This window comes from Drosophila kikkawai, chromosome 3R (genome assembly GCF_030179895.1).
Source record: "Drosophila kikkawai strain 14028-0561.14 chromosome 3R, DkikHiC1v2, whole genome shotgun sequence".
In the NCBI taxonomy this organism is placed as follows: Eukaryota; Metazoa; Arthropoda; class Insecta; order Diptera; family Drosophilidae; genus Drosophila; species Drosophila kikkawai.
In genome coordinates, this window is record NC_091731.1 from 12,843,979 (window position 1) to 12,863,174 (window position 19,196).

A 19,196-nucleotide genomic window follows, 5' to 3' on the forward strand; every position below is an offset into this window, starting at 1 on the left:
TTTCGCTTTCATCTGCTCAGTATTATTATAATGGTGGATTTGTTTGTTTCTTGTAGGTTGTATTTCCGGTTGTCGTATATAGTTTTTATCTATTCTTTGTTTCAATCGAACGGGAACAATGCAACTCGATGTTCCAGCCAGTCAATGCTTGCTTGCTTGGTTTCTTGTTTCTTGGTTTATAATTATTATTACATATTACAGTTAATTCATAACTAAAGTTAAACAAATACTTATACTCTATTGTATGTATGAAACATTTTAGCTGTATGTGTTTTTGTTTTGTAAGTATGTTTTTTTTTTTCTTCCGTTTCCCTGTCCTGCTGACACGTTAAACAATTACCTCGCATAATGTATGGGACTACATTAGAAAAACAAATTAGTTTCGACACACAGACAACGTGAGCGGGGCATGGCATTATTTAGTTTGGTAAATGTTGTGTGCTATGTTTTCTCTGCAAGGTTGTCTTGTGGGTTTTCCAAGGGTTGAAGGGTTGTTGGTGGGCGGTTGGTTGGTTGGTTGGTTGGCTGCTTGCTTGCTTGCTTTGTGTGGTTACCTTTAGCCTGCTTAATGAGCGTGTGGCTATGAAAAATTAGCCACTTGCTGAAAAATTATATCTCTCTAGGCCTAACTATACGTATGTGTGCTTTTGTGTGTAGTGTGTGTGTAAGTGTATATTTGATGCTTTACTACTGCTACTCTTGCTGTTCTTGTTGCTCCCTTTGCTGATGTTCTCAAGTTGCTGTTGTTGGAATGGTGCTACACATCAAGTGTGTGTAGAGGTGTTGTAAAGGTAGCTGCTGTTGATAATGTTAATCCCAGCCAGCCAGTCTATTCAATGCAATGAGTCCCTCTTTACCGTTTTATATATATTTTTTTTTCAGATATATACAAACTAGTATATATGCGTTTACTCAGATGGATGTGTGTGTGTGTTGTATTTGTAGTAATGCTAAAAATGAGAGAAATTATTCATTTTTTTTAATTGTTTATGCAGAGGAATATGCATTCTACTCACCATAACAAACTAAACTAGGTAAAATTCAAATAGTTTGTAGTTATCTGGAGAATGCGTTATACCCAATGCCCACGTCCCCGCCCGTTTAGTAGGGCTGATGCCGCTGCTGGCGTCCACCGCCGCCACCGCGCTGCTTTCCGCCGTTAAAGTTACCGCCGCCGCCACCTGTTTTTTTTAAAACAAAACGTTCAATAACAAGAGTTAATCCATGTGTAATTTGCAACATTTAAAAAAACGCAAAGAAAGACATGCTCAACATCAGCGGGAAAGGTAGGAGGAGGGACTATCTAAATTTTTCGGTAACTACGCCAAACTTATTGTTTTTTTTTTTTTGGGAAAATTTTGACCAACTCTAGGATAAAGCAAAATAAACTAAACATAAGTTTTGGAAAGTGGCCAATGAAGGTTAACAACCGAAAACGATGGAACTGAACAACTGAAATCTAATTTTGCTTTACAAAACTTATTATTGGCGAATAGAGAGACTATATTCAACAGATACATGGATAGAGGATGAAGGCCCAACGGTTTCGCTGGTAGATAGTTGCTGGGCTTCGTTTTAGTGTTTATACCTTTGGGGCCGCCGCCGCCGCGGGGTCCGCCGCCACCGCGACCACCGCCCATATTGCCACCGCCACCACCGCCGCCGCCATAGCCGTTACCCTCAAAGCCGCCGCCGTACCCGTATCCGTCTTTAGATTGCGATTGGATGGATGGCGTGGTTTTGGTTTTCGTTGTTCAATCGCACAAAACGTGTCGTTGATTTGGTGGATTTTTGTCGAATAGAAGATTGATGAGAACACAAACAAAGCTTAGCTTATAAAAATGGTGTAAAGAGAACTCGAACAAAAAAATAATGGAATGCCTTGTGTTGCCAACTAGCTAAACAAATGTTCCTAACAAATTTTAACTCTTAAAAACAATTAAATTATATAAATCGAAACGTGAATTGCATAAGTTTTTTCTGTATTTTTAATTATTTAAAAAAATTGATTAAGAATTCTGATTAGGGTCATAGAATTTAATTCGTATATTAAATATATGAAATTGAATTTATAGAAAATATATTAAATATTATTAAAGTAGAAAAATACTAATTTTGATTATTTTAGGTTTCTTTTGATTTAAGATATAAACAGTAACAATATTAAAGTAAAATTTTGATTATTTACTAAAAAATAATTATTTTTAAAGTAATCTTTTTTATAAATTGTGTTATCTACGTCTTAAAATTTTTGAAAATTAGAGTATTAAGTTAGGTTTTGTTATAACAACTTAAGCTAAAGTACATAATATTCACTAAATCAAAGTCTGTACACTGAGACAGACTCTATAAAGTTCCTTGAAATAATTGTAACCTAAAGTATATACCTAATAAATTCAGTTAAACATTTGTGTTAAATGAACTCTTCTCATAATTTGTGTAGTTAATAGTTGGCAACATTTGTTGACTGTGATTTCTAAACTAGGATCAGGGTTTCGGTTGGTTTGTTTGGTTGGTTGATGGGTTTTCTATTTCATTAAGTTTGGTCAAAATTTTTGCTGCTTAACTTGGAGGACGACGACGCCGCCGCGCCGAGGGGAGACAATTCAAATAGCACATACCAAGAGATAGCTGGAAAGGAATGGGATGGTGCTCCCGATCCGGAGCAGTTTAAGGGGAAGTGGGGTGTTCATGGGGGCGGCAACTGAAATACACACAAAATTGTTGTCTTTTTTTTCGTTTTTTTCTTTTATTTGCTCATTTCTCGTTTTTGTGGATTTTTTGATTATAAGATTGATGGTTAAAATGTTTATCCGTTATTGCTGTAGCTCAAAAGTACAATAAGTTGTTGCTTAAACATTTGGTTGTTGTTTTTGTTGTTGTTGTTGGTTGCTGGTACACAATAAAAATTTAAAAAACAATTTCTCTCGCTCTTTCTCTCTCCTGGAGAGGAAACAGGCGCAAGGCGGCGCTCACACATACATGCGGTTCGATTTGTTGTTGTTGTCATTTGTTATAAACAATATAACTCTTGTTGTTGTTGTTGTTGTTGCTGTTGTCTCAGATTTTTGTTAGTTGTCTCGACTCGACTTATTAACATGTTTCACAATGTATTGCAATGGATTTCCCAATTCATTTTTCATCCGATTTCTCGTTTTACAGCACTCGTCTTTATGCATTTATGTTTTTTAAAATTTTTACCTCATTTTCTTCCACACAACAATTTCAGCATTTCAATTTCAAATTATAGTTTTTATATTATATATTTTAATGTTTGATTTTTTTCGAAAATTTTCGTAAAGTAATTTTTGCCAAAAGAAAAAATTTGTGAATTCATTTGCTGCTCTTGTGTGTGTGTATTTTGAATGTCTCACCTCAGCAAAAAGTTTGCAAATTTGCATTTTTCTTTACTCTCTTATTTATTTTATTTTTTGTTTTTTTTTTTTTTTTATCAAGTTCCTTTAATTGGGATTTTGCAAGGGTCTGGGGTTTGGGGACGGGAGAAGGGAGGACGATGCGGAGTCTGTCGCGAATATTCTTGTGTGTCAATAGAAAACGTTTTGCGAAAAACAAAAACAAATGCAAATAGTCAACAATTTGTTACTTTATACTCGAGTTAATATAATTGATTATAATAATTACTCTTTGTTTTTATTTTGCTCTTTTTTTTGTTGTTGTTGTAGCTGTTGTTAAAAACAAGAAAACTGGTTTGTAGCTTAAGAATTGTCTCAGAAATGGTTTTGACAATATTAATATAATTCATTATAATATTACTTTAGTGGTTTCATATCTTATCTTTTTTTTTTGTTTTTTTGTTTTTGTAGAGTTTTTCAATGCATTTTACTAAAAACAAATATTAATTACGCTAAATTACTTGTAAATATATACGTTTTAAATGTAATAGAAAAAGGAAGATTTAAGTAAAAATTAAAAACGTTACAGTTACAGTTAAGTGAAAAGTTAACACTTGTTGGTGCGGTTTTTGCATGGCGGAGGATTGCTCGATTTTTCTTGATTACTCGATAACTTGATTGATTGCTTGGTCGGTCGCTTGGTTGCTTGCGTTGCTTGGCTTGGATGTCGGTTCTACGAGCCTCGGACACACCGCTGGTTATCGGTTAACTTGGACAAGACAAACGCGCGGCCTGCGATCGTTTTTGGATATTCGCTTTGGGTGGTTTTGTGGTGGCTTTAAATTTTTTTTGTTTTTTTTTTCGAGTTTAACTTTCATTGGGGTTTTCATTAAGTTTAGTTTGCTTTTTTCGTTTTTGTGAGGCGAAACATCGGAAAATTCGGTATTACAATCATATAATCGTATAGAAATATGTTCAAAAATCATAATTACGAAAGTAACATTACATACTTAAGTGGAAAAGCGTGTGGAAAGTGGAACCAAAACACCAGCAGATCATTAACTGTCAATTCTCAGGTGTTTATTCATTTATCAAAAGATGCTAGTCGGTGTTCGAGTTCCCGTTCCACGCGCTTTTCCAGTGTTGGTTGGTTAGTTTTAGAATTTTTTAAGTTGGTAGAGTAACGGAAATGGAAATTATAAAGAAATTAAGAATATATATATATTGTTGTGTTAAGGTTTTAATATAAAGTGTGGGGCACAAAATTATTGCTATATAATTGTATGGTAAGTATATGTAGGAGGTATACAAAAATTTTGTTTTCTATATCAAAAAAATTGTTTTCACATATAAACATCATATAATCGGTATAATAATTAATTAAAAAATATATAGCATAAAATGTATAAAAAACTTTTCTCTCTTGCACAATTTTTAAGGGGAATAAATGTCAATATTATTTCTTATTTTGTTTAAATTGTTTTGTTTGGTTTTTTTTTAGTTTGTTTTGTGTACAGACAACTTGCTAAAAACATTGAGAAACATGCATTTTTATTTTGTAAAATATAATTCACTCAAAGTTTATGAATATTTAAAAAAAATGTGTATTAATGTACAAATGTATATATAATTGGTATACAGTCAAATTGTCGACGCACATTGACAACATTTGATTTGGTTTGGCAAAAAGATAAATTTCAAGTTCTTTTAGCTCTTTCTGCTCGATTTCAAATTCAAATATGTACGAGTTATACAAGGTATATTATTATTATACATTTGCAAATAGCAGAAATGCTTATGTATGTGTGATTTGCTTGTTGGTGTTGATTGACTTAACATTTAAAAACCATAAGAAAAAAAATTATATAAGTATGTGTATTATATGCTTGAATTAAAATTACTAAAATTGACGAAGTGTGTTTTTGTTTAGCTTTTGATTGTTGGAAAAGTTTCATTTTTCTTTTTGCTACAATTAAGATGTTGTTCTTGATGTTGCTTGCTACTGTAGTTGTTACTATTTGCTGTCGTTGTTGCTCAGTAAGTTAGTTAGTTGTTGTTGTGGTTGTTGTTGTTCTTTAACCTGGAATCAACGTATGAACGTGCAGAATGCCGCAATGCGCTTGCGGTGCAACTAAAACAAGTCTCGAAATTGATTGTTTCCTTGACATTACGTTACGTTAAAGGTCTCTCACGCAAAATACATTTTTCTTTCGTTTCGTTTCGTTAGTTTTTTGTTTTTTGTCAAGAAAGTGCAGCAGAAATGCAAATAAAGCAAATAAAAGAACGATCTCACGAATTGGGCCGGGGGTGCTGCAGAATGTTTAATCCGGAATGATAATATATACCGGTTATCCGCTGCGATGACTACGAGGACTCTTGGGCCCCGGCCCGTAGATCTTAAGAGCTGTATGGTTGTTGTACTCTTTTCGTTTTTTTGTAGTTGTTTTTTACAAGGATTTGCCTTAAAATAATACTATCAAAAATAGTACCATAGTTAAATGTTACGTTTTTTTTTATGTATAAATATATAACATTTGTATATATTTGATATAAATATATATGGTAGGTATATTGACGTATGGTGCATACGAAAACATATGCATTGCAAGAACGTGAATATTATCCCGTTGCCGGAATAATAATATGTTTCTAAAAATATATTTATATGCTATATATAAGGTATATATATTTTTAAATAGACATTGAATCAAAAGCTTTGATTACGTTTTGTTTTTGTTTTTGTTTGTTGTCGTTTCTGTTCTGGGTTGTTGTTTAGTGTTTTGTTTAACAAAACAAATGGAGAAACTATTTAAATAACTATTTTATAGGAGTGGGTGTGTGGGTTCGGGTGCAGGGGTGTGTTGGAGGGGGGTAGGTGGTGGTGTATGTGTATGTGTGTGTTTCAACAGATTTTGGTTTCAGTTGGTTCAAACAATAACAGTTAGTTAACAATTAAAAAAGGCACAAGTTGCAATTGCGCAAAAGGCCAAAAACGCTGGCATTTCACACAGTTTCACATAATTGGCACATGCTCCTCGTGTGTTTGTTTGTCTGTTGTTATGTCTTGTTTGTTTGTTTGTTGTTGTTGTTTGTTTGTTTGCTGCCCTTTGCGTTTGAGGTATTTGTCATCTTTGGAAAGTCTGTTGAAGGCGACCTCGCGACAACATCGCTGCTGTGGTGAGCCTAGTTGTTGTTTGTTGGTCCGGTCTGGTGGTCTAGTGGTCGCATATATATTTAGAATAGATCAATCCGGAGAGATGAACCACTCGGCATATATATGCCTCAACTTGAACGTCACGTCTACTTTTCTCCTCTTATCTCTCACTCTTTAAACAACACAATCTTTTATACACACGCTTCGTCAGTTTTATGTTTAAATGCTACTCGAACTAATAATTGGTAATTAAATGTTTTCGTTTAAATGAATTTTTGTTTAAAAAGTACGCTTTAAAATTTAAAACATCAAGTATGTAGCTTTAAAATTATACGTAGTTATAATATATATAGATATATAGATATAAATGTGTATATAAAAATTATTAAATTTGCTTGCTTGTTTTTTATATAAGAAAATTGTCTGTCAACATACACATTTTTGTTCAATATAAAATGAATGTTTAAAATTTATATATGTTAGCACTTTCTTATTGTTTTTTTTTTTCATTTTTTTTTCATTTTTCTACAATAATTAAAAGTTTTCTTGTTTTTAGCGACGTTGCTTTTGTAGTTGTTGTTGTTGATGTTGTTGTTCTTAGATATCTGCATGGAATATACACATTTGGATATAAGCATACATTATACGCAAAATGTACACATACATACATCTGGATATAAACCATTTAGTCATATCGAAATGCAGCAAACAACGTTTTATATCTTTTTGTTTTTGTTTTTCTCTCAGTTTTGTTAGAATGGGAAACACAACAACGTGGAAATTTTGGATCAAATCAGATCAGGTCTATGGCAAAAGTTTAATAATATGGTATTCAGCAGGTGTTGTTGTTGCTTTGTTTGCTTGATTTAAGGTTGTTGTTTTTGTTTTCTTTTGCTGGCCAGCTGTTTTTGTTTGTTTTTTTTTCGGCTAGACTACTTAGAACTGCTGATAGTTGTTGCTATTGTTCTTGTTTGGATGGTAATTACTCGACGTGTTGTTATTGTAATAATTGTTTTGAGCATTATTATGTGGTTTGTTGTATTTACCATAACCGTAGTCATATCCATTATAGTAGCCGCCGGTATAGTAGTCGCCATAGCCACCAGCGCCATATCCGCCGTAGCCGCCATAGCCCGAGTAGGAGCCCTGGCCATCCCACTGGTTGTTGTAGCCTGTTGTAAGGACATTACAAGATTAAGATGTGGTTTTCTGGTTTAAAGCTATTTTCAATACTAACCCCCACGTCCTCCGTAACCACCGCGTCCACCACGCATACCACCGCGTGGTCCACCACGCATACCACCCATCATCTGGTTCTCCGGCTTGGGCGTTGCTCGCTTAACATCGACCTCCTTGCCGGCAATCTTCTGCTTGGGCGTTTTCAGCAAGTCCGTGACAACCTGCTCCGAATCGAAGGTGATGAAACAGAAGCCCTTGCGCTGCGACTTTTGCTTGTCGAATGGCATTTCAACCTCGACGATCTTTAAAATATAATTCAATCTTTAAATATTAAAAAAAAAATCTTTTTTAAGGATACTAACGTTTCCAAACTGTCCAAAGTAGGTCTTAATTTCATCATCGGAGATTTCTGTGGTCAGGCCACCCACAAAGATCTTGCCGTGTCGTGCCTTGGCCTTCTTGGGATCGACCTTCTTGCTGTTGATAATGTGCTCATCGGCGGCGCTGACCTTATCAATAGCCTCTGTGCTTGTGAACACAATGAAGGCGAATCCTCGTGAGCGTCCGGTCTGGGGGTCTGTCTTGACATTGATGCTCTCAATCTCTCCGTACTTGCCAAAATGATCGCGGAGTTCCTCTGCAAAACCAAGCAAAACGATGTGAGTATATTTGAAAGATAAATTTAGAAATATTGTAAATGATAAAAAATGAAGAATTCTACTTACTCTCAGTCGTTTCCCAGCTCAGACCGCCAACAAACAGTTTTCTGCGAAAGGTCAGAGATAAATTGGTTAGTTTTAAAGCGTAAACAGATAATTTCAAAGACTACGGAGGGGAACAGGGAAAATTGGAGATCGGGTACAAAAATAGGTTGTGTTTAATGCGCGTAGCAAATAGAATACTTTCTGGATTTACTTTAAATTTCTCTTCTCTTACTGTTTTTCGTATTGGCTGCAAAAGAATTGATGACAGAGCAAAAATACAAAACGAATAAAAAAAACTCACCAAATTTGAAGTGAAAAATTGCTTTAGTTACTGTATTGCAATCAAAGATTTGTTCGGATAGTGTCAAAAAACTTGCAAACTCGGAAATGAGCGAAAGAGTTCGAGGAGCGAGCGAGCGATCGATCGAGAGACACAAAACGAGCGAAGGATATAGATATATAGTAATATAAACATATGCAAAGAGTGAATTATTTAGTTTCATTTTTTGGGTATACTTATAATTTTTAATTTTTGTTTGTACAATTAACAATTAGTCTTTATTCGATAGGATGAGAAAAATGCAACGTTTTTTATGCTGTATTGTGGTTGGTTTACTTGCTTTATTTGTCTTTTTTTTCATTTATTTATTTTTATTTTTTTTTATTTATATAAAAAAGAGTTTAAAAAAAATGCATAGTCACTTAATTTACTTTGATGTACGTTACTCTCATTGATTTTGGGTTTTGAAAGCGATATCTCTGTGTTCTCTGCGGATTCCCGGGCAATTTTGGAACAGTGTCGTCACACGGCGGCGGAATTTCGATTGCAATTTTGGAATGTGCACTCATTACGTTACATTCGTTCTTTGTGTTTCTTTCATCGGATGATATATTCTGAGATTTGAACAAAACAAAGGAAAAAACTGCGAGTCTCCTTCACTCGGTCTCTCTCTGTCTCCGATTACTTGATACGTTTCATATATATAATAATATATAATTATTTTTGGTTGGTAATTTACAAGTTATACGTTAAGATAATACAATACAATATATACTCGTATACAGTTTACATGGATCCAATTTTAAAATCGAGATAATTTGTTGGTAATTTTGTGTGTCGATAGTTCTATATATTGGCTGACTGACTGATTGATTGTTTTAGTTTTGGTTAGATAAATACCATCAGCATCAGTATCTCGGTGGAGCGCAGAGTTTTGGAGACTGGAGTGGCTGAGTGATCCTCCATGTCCAAATCCCGGATCCGTTTTGCCGGCGACAGGAATCCGAAACCGATTCCGATTCCGAATCCGTATTCCAATCCCATTCCGACTTGAGAATAGCTATACTCAAGACCTGCCGGAGAGGAACAAGGTTAGTTCGCTCACAACACAACAGGATAAGCTATGAGTTTGGATTTAAATTGATTCTCTCGTTTCCATCCATCTTCATTTGGGGGCTCCGCGGTGGGTTCCGTATTTTCGTTTTAATGTACAGCTTCGTGTGACTTAAGATTAAACTTAGATATTAAATGATCAGTAGGATGGGCAAATGATGTGTATGCTATACGCCTAAAAACAAAACGAGGAGATAAACAAAAAGCAAGTCATAAGAACCGCTCTTCCCAATCAAAGACTGTTTTTTTCTACCTCTCAATTTTGAAACATCGTAAATCTCGACAAAGTACTCCATACTCCATATCGAAACATCTGCTAGGTATTACTTAAATAAAGTTTCACTTGTTATTTACGTTTCTTTACAAAAATTATAAGTAAAGTTGAATGTTTTATCACGAAATAAATGTTTATAAACGATACTATTATTAAAAACACTAACAGTATACGAATATTACGACCGCTCATATTTCTCCCAGCTCTAATAGTTCTCCATTTGGCGCCTCGGCAACTCTAATACAATGCCGGCCGTCACTTTGCGGGGGAAAGAGATGGCTAGAGGGAGAGAAGCCGGCAAGCAAAGAGAATAAGTGAAAACTGCAAAATACACACATACACAAACACTCGTATGCGTCCGCCATTTTGGGTACAGAACTGGAAGGCCAGAAAATAACAACGAATAGCCGAACCAAAGAGTAATGCGAAAAAAGAATACTCCGGCAAATACAAACATAACTTTTTCTTCATCGTTTTTATTTTCGCAAGTGAAAGGCAATGGCTTTGTGTGTGTGGGGCAACGTGGGGAGCAAACATAACCTCACAAATGGGGCAAAATGTGCTCCCAAACTAAAATGCAAATGGAAAGTCTATGGTTTTCCGCGGGGAACGGGTAACTGTGAAAATTTTCCATTGCACACAGGGAAACTGGTGAATTTTTCCGAAGATTCTATTAATATTCCGCCTGCAGCGGCTGAAGTACAGTCGCACCGACACACACACCAGCTAGCCAGCGGGAGAGAGAGAGCACACAAAGGGGGTCAGACTCTCCTACTTCCCCCGCTGGCACCCGTAAAACCCATTAAACACCAGCGACCAACGACGTTAGCTTCGCATTTACGTAACAGAGAAGGCAATATATAGAAGAAAAAATAACGCAGGGGCACATGATCACAGACTGGCCGCCGCAAAAAGCAATTTTTTTGTGATAGCGCGACACCACTTACCTGTCGTCATCACGCTGGCCAGATTGGTGGTCGGAACTGCCGTTTGTGGAGCCGGCGGCGGCCCCGTCTCCGTTTTCCGAGCTCGGGCCGTCGGCGGTCACGTCCTTGGTGAAATCCTCGCCGTTCATCTCGCTGTCCTGCTGCTTGTCGGCCATTATGATGTGTGAACTTTCTTTGTGGAAGTTTGGGGCTAGCAGATTGCTTTTTGGTTCACTTTTTCAGAGGCGGAGCCTACTTTTTACACACTCGCCAAAAAGTCGCGCGTACGAATGACGACCGGAAAATGACAAATGCTACGACAGCGTGTGTATATGGGCGTGGCGTTGCCACCTCGTCGAAAAGCTGATAGATGCGGGGTTGGTATTTTCGGAAAAACCTCCAGTTCGCGGTGAAACCGTCTCCAGGAGCGATATATCACAGTTACAAAGAATTACACTTTTAAAGAATATTCCGTAAGTAGTAAATTACAAGGCGAGCGACTACCCACTTTGAAATCAAACAAAATGTATACACACCCAATGTAAATAATACCAAATTGCAGTCCAGCCTCATGGTGCAACTATATAAGGTGCGCTTATCCGAAAAATATTGAAGTCTGCGGAGAGCGCGAAATCATACTGAAGTATATCGACAAACGAACTTTATAAATAGAAATGCAGTGAAATGTCCCTTGTTTATAAACATTTAGCATGTTAAATTACAGACTTTTTGTAACGTCTTATATTAAAAAAAATATATATATATTTTATTTAAAAAAATTAAAATACACAACAACTTATTGAATCCCCTTTCAATGTTGATGAATTTATTTATGTATGATGCACTAACTCCATCACAATGTGATATTATTAAAATAAAAGTAAAAGTACAAAAAGTTGTTAATACCAAAGAGTAGAAAATACTACATTAAAGAAACACCCCTTGACAGTGTGTACACACCCATACCGCAATGCCGCCATCATTAACACACACCGACGCACACTACTACATGTGAAACAAAACCGAGAATAAAACGCTGCAGAGGCAAAAAGCAAGAAGAGGAACGAACAGAGGCAAAAAAGGAACGAACGTCGGTTCTCTTCTCAATTCAACACTTGTCCAATTTCATTGCGTTTGCGATTATTTTCTACTCAAAAACCACAACCAATGCATCGTAACTTAATTAACCAACAACTGTGATCGCCAAACATCGGAAAATAACAAAACGCACGAGAATTGCCAAGTTAGTTAAAAAAAATTGCAACAAAGTAGTGTAGAAGGAGGAAGAAGAAGGCTCGTTCTGTATGTGTGTGTGTGATTTGTGTGCAGATTGCAAGTTTTCTTAATTTACGACTGTTGCCAATTCTTAAACTAAAAATCCCTTCGTAATTTCAGCGCTTGAATTAAAATTCGCCACCCCGCCCCCTCCAAAGTTCAGCGTCGGAAGTTTAAAGTGTGCCCCAAAAAGTGCAAGTTTTCGGCAAATTTCAACCCATAAGCAATACACATTGTGCATTACAACAACAAGCATCCATAGGAAAATCGGAGGAAAATCGCCAAAGGTGAGCCGGTAACCTCGTGTGTATGTGCGCGCGGTCTAGAAAAACTAGCATTTTCCATATTCTTCCATTGGGGTGGAACAAAACAAAAAAAAAAAAGAAAAATGGAAAAAATGACCAAATGCATACTGGGCGTGTTTTATTCTCGTTAGCCTGCTCCCTAATTTTTTCATTTTAGCGGCTTTTTTATCGCCTGTGCATAACCTAAAAATGTGAAAGAAAATTGTTTTTGTAAATTTGTTTAAATACTGCTCTTCATTTATCGCCTTCTTTGTTCTTCCTACACACGCGGTTCGCTAGTAGAAAGAGAACGGGAGAGCGAGAGTGGCGCGTTCATAACCGCGTTTGTGTGTGTGTGTACTTAGCGGCCGCAACTCTTTGTGCATTATTAGGTTTATCGGCAAATATTATTTGTTGAACACGGGGCGGGGTATGTTTGACTACAATAAATTATGAATCCAAAAATGTAAACAGTTTTCGGAATCACAACCTAATTTGTTTAAAAGCCTACTTACATATAGATATGCCTATTTGCCAATTTGTTGGCGAAGCTTGAGTTCAATGAAATCCCACACACATGCGTTTGTGTCCAAAACGGCGGCGGCTCAACCTTGAAGACCGAACATAACCTCAAAGTAATTCATGCTCCCCGACTCGCGGCTTCTTTTTTTACATCTGTATGTATGAGGTCATTTACTCTCAAAGCTCACACATACAGGGTATCCTTTGTGCCAGGATCGCCAGTATAGACCAGAGAAACACGTGCAAGGTAAAAAAAAGTCCTGCTAAAAGGGAGAAGGCAACAACAACGAAGAACTGCAATAAAAACAACAACAGCAAATGGGACTTTTGGTGACAGCTGCACTTTGTTCTTGTTTGCGTATGCACGAATTTTTCCCTTTTCCGTGTGTGTGTGTGTGGTGATAAAAGTGGGTCAAACTGCAGCGCGCTGCGTCTTTTTTTATATGCACTGCAGTAAAATGAGCTCCTTTCCGGGTGACCCTCCTTCTCATCCGAGGTGACAGTGTGAAACTCTAGATCCCTCATGGAGGAGAGCAGACTTTGTGTGGTCAGAGAAAAAAATGTATTGAAACCTATTATTAATAATAATTATCATTATAATAAAATAAGATGCATTAAGATATGTACATTTACATTGTGTGAAGCGTATTTGTAATGTATTTTACTGAATTAATTAAAATTAAAATACGAATTTAACGTAGTAATTGTAAAAAACAAACTGTAAATTCTGGTGTCTTAAACGCAACTGTGTTTGCGCATTATAGAAATTAAACTGGGAAATCAGACACCACTGACACGCCTTGCCTAAAGCAGCTGTGGGCGGTGCAGATAACAACCGAGTATATATTGGCTTTGCTTTCATTGGATCAAGTTGACACCTGATTCCCGTTCTCCGATTTTATTTTTTATAAAAAATTTTATATCCCATAAACCCAACGGATCCTGGTGAATTATTAACGCATATTATACATGTGCATGTATATTTTTGTATTCTTGCAGACTTTCGAATTCGACCCTCCAGTCCAAACACTTGTCACCGATCCGTCGTCGTGTCGGGGTATTCCAAAAGGAGCAGGCAGGAACTGTATCGGAAACTAAGAACTGCTGAGAACCGGCGTTGTGACGTTGAGGAACCCATAATCCAGAGAAGAAGCAATCGCCAGCAATGGTCATGGATGCGACCCAATCGCAGCAGCCTTCGCCGCAGTCGGTGGGACGTGAGTTTGTCCGCCAGTACTACACGCTGCTGAACAAGGCGCCCAACCATTTGCATCGCTTCTACAACAACAATTCGTCGTACATCCACGGAGAGTCGAAGCTGGTGGTGGGTCAGCGGGAGATCCATAACCGTATCCAGCAGTTGAACTTCAATGATTGTCATGCGAAGATCAGCCAGGTGGATGCCCAGGCCACGCTTGGCAACGGTGTGGTTGTGCAGGTAACCGGGGAGCTGTCCAACGATGGGCAGCCCATGAGGCGATTCACCCAGACGTTCGTCCTGGCCGCCCAATCGCCGAAGAAGTACTACGTCCACAACGACATCTTCCGCTACCAGGATGTGTACATCGAGGACGAGCAGGATGGTGAGTCGCGTTCGGAGAACGATGAGGAGCACGACGTACAGTTGGTGGGCGGTAATGCCGGAAACGTGGAACAGCCAGTCCAAGTGGTAGGTGATGTAGTCACCCAGCAGCCGCAGCAGCAGCAGGTGCCCCCGCAACCACAGGCCCAGGTGGTGGTGGCCCAGCAGCAGCAGCAGGTGGCTCCTGGAACTGCTGGCGGTGCTGCCCCGCAGCAGATCTTCTACCCCTTGCCAGCGGGAGCTGCTGCCGGACGTCCAGTGGCAGTTTTGCCTCCGGCTCCGCAGGCCGCAGCGGTTCCTATGCCGGCGCAGTTCAATGTTCCACCACCACAGCCCATCCAGAATGGAGCGGTGTCGCATGAGGAGCTGCAGCAGCAGCAGGTGCTGGTCCCGCCCAGCGTATCGCCTCTGGTGCAGCAGAGCGGCACTCCGGTGTTGCCCATTGTCCCAGTACCAAGTGCGGGCTTCCAGCAATCGCCCCTGGTGGCACCACAACTCATCCAGCAGCAACCTCCACAGCTGCCCCCGCAGCAACAGCAGCAGCAACAACAACCCATCCAGCAGCAGCCGCCAGTGCAGCAGCAGCAGCCACAGGCTGAGCCCGAGGAAGCCGAGGTACCCCAGCGTCAGATGCAGAAGCCACCGACTCCCGTTGATGACTTCAAGACAATCCATGAGCAACAGCAGCAGGAGAAGTACGAGGCCGCCAAGCAACAGCAGAACGAGCCAAAGACCTATGCGAACCTGTTCAAGTCCACTTCCTCCTCGCCCAGCGGATTCGTCAATGCCGCTCTGCAGCAGCAGCAGCAACTCCAACAACAGCAGCAGCAGACGATCAGCAACAACACCTATAATTCGTCTTCAGGTTCCGCGGGCGGAGGCAATGGCTCTCAGGTGAGCTACTCGACCACTGCCTCGTCCTATAACAATAGCAACGGCAACTCCCGGCTGGACAACGGCGGTCCGCTGCCGCAGCGCAACAATTCGATCCGGAACAACAAGGGTGGTAAGTTTCCGTGAAACTTGAATATCATTAAAATAAATTAATAAATGATTTTCTATTTACAGAATTTGAGCAGCGTCGCCCGAGCAATGCCCAGCAGTTTGGCGACAACCAGCAGCTCTTCTTGGGAAATATACCACACCATGCCAGCGAGGAGGACTTGCGTGATCTGTTCTCGCGTTTCGGCAACGTCTTGGAGCTGCGAATTCTCTCGAAGGCTGGTAACAAGCTGCCACCGGGTATGCGCAGTCCATTGAACTATGGCTTCATTACCTACGACGATCCTGAGGCAGTGCAAAAGTGCCTGTCCAATTGCGTGAGTATTTATTTATAAATCTCCAATATAACCAATTAACGAGGCCTATTCTATAAATAGCCCCTGTACTTCCCGGAGAACTCGCCCGATGGCCAGAAGCTGAATGTTGAGGAGAAGAAGCCGCGTATCCGCAACGATATGGCTCCTCGTCCGCCAATGGGTGGCGAGAACAAGTACAACAATATGAATCGTTTGGGCAATAACAATGGACCCCAGTCGCGTCCGATGAACAACAACAATGGCAGCAGCGGCGGCGGTATTATGCGCAACAACACTGGAGGTAACAATCTGCGTCAGGGCGGTGGCGGCGGCGGAAACGGAGCTCCGCGCTTGGGAGGCGGTGGATTTGGTCAGCGCCAGGATAACCGCACAGGCGGCGGCAACAATCAGTCCAACGGACCGCTGCGCGGTGCCGGCAACGGACAGCAGGCCGGCGGTGGTAACTACGGACGTCGCTAAGAAGGAAATCCACTGCATAGCACCACATCAGCGATAACATTGGCAGATGCAGAAGCAAACAAAGAAGAAGAAAAAAGAAGAAACTAAAAACTAAAACTAAATCAGCAACCCAACGTTAAGAACATCGACTTCTTCCACAATGCAATCAATCAATTACATTCAGAAACATCTCATGCGATTAAGCACAAGACACACACACATACATACATACACACATTAACATAAAGTAGTTGGAGCAACTAAATGTCAACTGTCCTTTAAATGTTCCTGAGCGTGTAATCACAACAGCAAAAACTCGAGGCATCGAGCTTTAAGAAAAACAAAAACAAAAACTAAAGGGACTAACGTAAATGTTTTGGGTCTTTATTTAGTCTAATTGCGTTAGGCCCACTCTTTTTTCAGCCAGTTCGTGCCAAAAGATATCGGAATTCTGTGCAAATCTCTGTTGTGAAACAAGAAGCTTCAGCTTGCTTCCTCCAACTGCTATCCTCTAACCACACACACCACCCACTACTCGCCCTGAAACACCACGTATTAAGTTTAAGTCTCAATCGAACATTTACATTTCACACGCATCCATCGGAAAACAGACACTCACATGCACACCACACAACACATCCATCTTAGCGTAAATGTAAACTTTAATTTCAGCTCTCGTTTGGTAATTTCACCATCAACCAAAATGTAACTTAAGTTCACCAAAAGAAAGAGAATGGTTAAAAAAAAATGGAATTGCAACAGTTTTTCGTTGGTTTTTTTTTCTTTGAATAAACACAAATACTTAAGCAAAAACAAAAAGAAATGATAAAAACAAAAACTTGAACTTAGCTAAAAGATATAAACAAAATGTAAACAAACGAAAGTAAGAACAGAAAAAAAAACAAAAAAATGAAAAACATTTGTAAAATGCAATAAAAAAGAGCAAAAGAAAGACTTAAAAAAAAAATAAATAAATCTAAAAAGTAACAAAAAAAAAAAAAAAAAAGAAAATGGTAACACGAGAAAAATGTAAGGCGCGGTATAACAAACAATATACTGATCAAGCATAAACACACACACAAACACGAACCTCTAAATAAAACATTGAAAATGAAATCAATTTAGCTAAAGAGCCGCCACGCCAGAAAAAAGGGAAAAGTGAGGAACGTCGACGTCCGCCGCATTTTAGAGCCTGTGAACTGTAAACCTTTTGCTACTTAAATCATTATTTGCAGACACTTTAACACATTTAACTAGCTAGTCTATATAGGGAATCGGATCGAATGGAGACACACACACACACAGTATGCAATGGAATGGAATGGAAGGAATTAAGAGAGCGAGAGCTTGTGACGGCGAATGCGGTGCCGGCGCCGCAGCGGGGGCGTGGTCGATGCAATCGTTGAGGGACGGGGACGGACGACGGTGTTTAGTTTTTTGCTTTTTTCCGTTCTGTGTAAGAAGTTCAAGGTCGTAAACCAAACTAAGTCAAGCAACTTAAACGATTTGGTGTTTCCAACGCAGTTGTGAACTAAAATTTAGTACATATTTTTTAAATAAAATCAACAAAAAGCCCAAAAAAAAGAAAGATGAGAGAGAACCTTATATAAACACAAAAACAAGCAACTTATTATAATAGACGGGAGGCGACGAAAAACAAGCTACTAACATTTTTCTCAAGGTAAAACAAGCAAAACGTGTAACAAGAAATATATACAAATATATATATACATCCATATATATATATAAATAAAACAAAACAAAAAACTCATATAATTTAATGTTAACTTTTAGACTTACCAGAAATCTAATATACATATATATATTTATATAACTGCAGCAGTAACAAGCAAAAGAATATGAAAGCAAGAGGCGAAGAGGAAAACTAAAAACATTAAACAAAATCGTGTGAAATATAATATTTTGAATTGAACTGCAGGCGTCCCACACATTTGCCTAAGTTTATCCCTGTTTTGTTAAAGCTTAAGGACTTTTGATTCGTTGTGAACATATCATTTGTTTTTGTTGGATCCGGCGCCTGCTCTAGAGAATCAATTGCTAAATCAATTACTTTATGCATATATTTTAGTACACACACACGCCAGAGACATACATATTTAGCACTGTGACGGGGGACTAAAGCAATTTTAGTACATTTTTTGTAAGACGAAAATGTTAGTGTTCAAATCTTAGCTCAACGATCAGTGCTAAAAGTGTTTCTCGACACACACACACACACACGCCAATCAACCAATCCAATCACAAAACAGCATCAAAAACGATACAATACAAGTCAGAGGTACTAACTAAATCAATGTAAGAGTAAAACCATAAAACAAGTAAAAATCATGCTCATTTTAATGTAAACCGAAGAAAAAATCACAATACTGCAGTTTGTAAAGAGTACAGAGGAACTTAATTATAATTTAATTTATATGTATACAACTACAAAATAATTATAATAATAATAAAACAACCACAAAGATTCAGCGTGTTTACCAGGAAAAACTTATGATCTGTCTTATTTCTTTTTTCCTGCCTCTTAAAACTAAATCGTATCTGACCAAAGACAATATAAGGAATAAGATGGGTAGCGCCATACGAAATGACCATTTTATAGAATCAGGTCACGTTACGCATCTTACTCTTTATATCGTTCTTGGTAATCTGACTCTGCTCATTGCCTTCAATTTCTGGTAAATGCGATTACTTCTCAAACAACACCAATATATCGTAGATAAAGTATATCTGAAAGAGAAAAAGCCACGTTTATTTTTCATTATCAGAGATTCC

At 38.4% G+C, this 19,196-nt stretch overlaps 2 protein-coding genes across 4 annotated transcripts; one reads left to right on the top strand and one right to left on the bottom strand.

Annotated features, from left to right (window-relative positions):
* Positions 1–156: 156 nt before the first annotated feature.
* sqd (RNA-binding protein squid) lies at positions 157–11,305 on the bottom strand. Of its 2 annotated transcripts, XM_070286534.1 has the most exons (8): positions 11,005–11,305; positions 8,412–8,452; positions 8,049–8,323; positions 7,745–7,988; positions 7,554–7,679; positions 1,589–1,708; positions 1,017–1,181; positions 157–950 (listed from the first exon to the last, which is right to left on the bottom strand). In XM_070286534.1, the coding sequence occupies exons 1-7, from the start codon at positions 11,157–11,159 to the stop codon at positions 1,102–1,104; spliced, it is 1,041 nt and encodes a 346-aa protein (XP_070142635.1). In that variant the 5' UTR covers positions 11,160–11,305; the 3' UTR covers positions 157–950; positions 1,017–1,101. The 2 variants fall into 2 exon arrangements, with proteins under 2 accessions (XP_070142635.1, XP_017021438.1); XM_017165949.3 differs by lacking the exon at positions 1,589–1,708 and having other exon boundaries at positions 11,005–11,300.
* Positions 11,306–12,006: 701 nt separating this feature from the next.
* Positions 12,007–17,519, top strand: rin (ras GTPase-activating protein-binding protein 2). 2 transcript variants are annotated; one of them, XM_017165977.3, is made up of 5 exons: positions 12,007–12,285; positions 12,379–12,545; positions 14,064–15,652; positions 15,715–15,965; positions 16,026–17,519. In XM_017165977.3, exons 3-5 carry the CDS (start codon positions 14,230–14,232, stop codon positions 16,422–16,424), a joined length of 2,073 nt encoding a protein of 690 aa, XP_017021466.1. In that variant the 5' UTR covers positions 12,007–12,285; positions 12,379–12,545; positions 14,064–14,229; the 3' UTR covers positions 16,425–17,519. The 2 variants fall into 2 exon arrangements, with proteins under 2 accessions (XP_017021466.1, XP_017021465.1); XM_017165976.3 differs by having other exon boundaries at positions 12,007–12,226.
* The last annotated feature ends 1,677 nt before the right edge of the window (positions 17,520–19,196 follow it).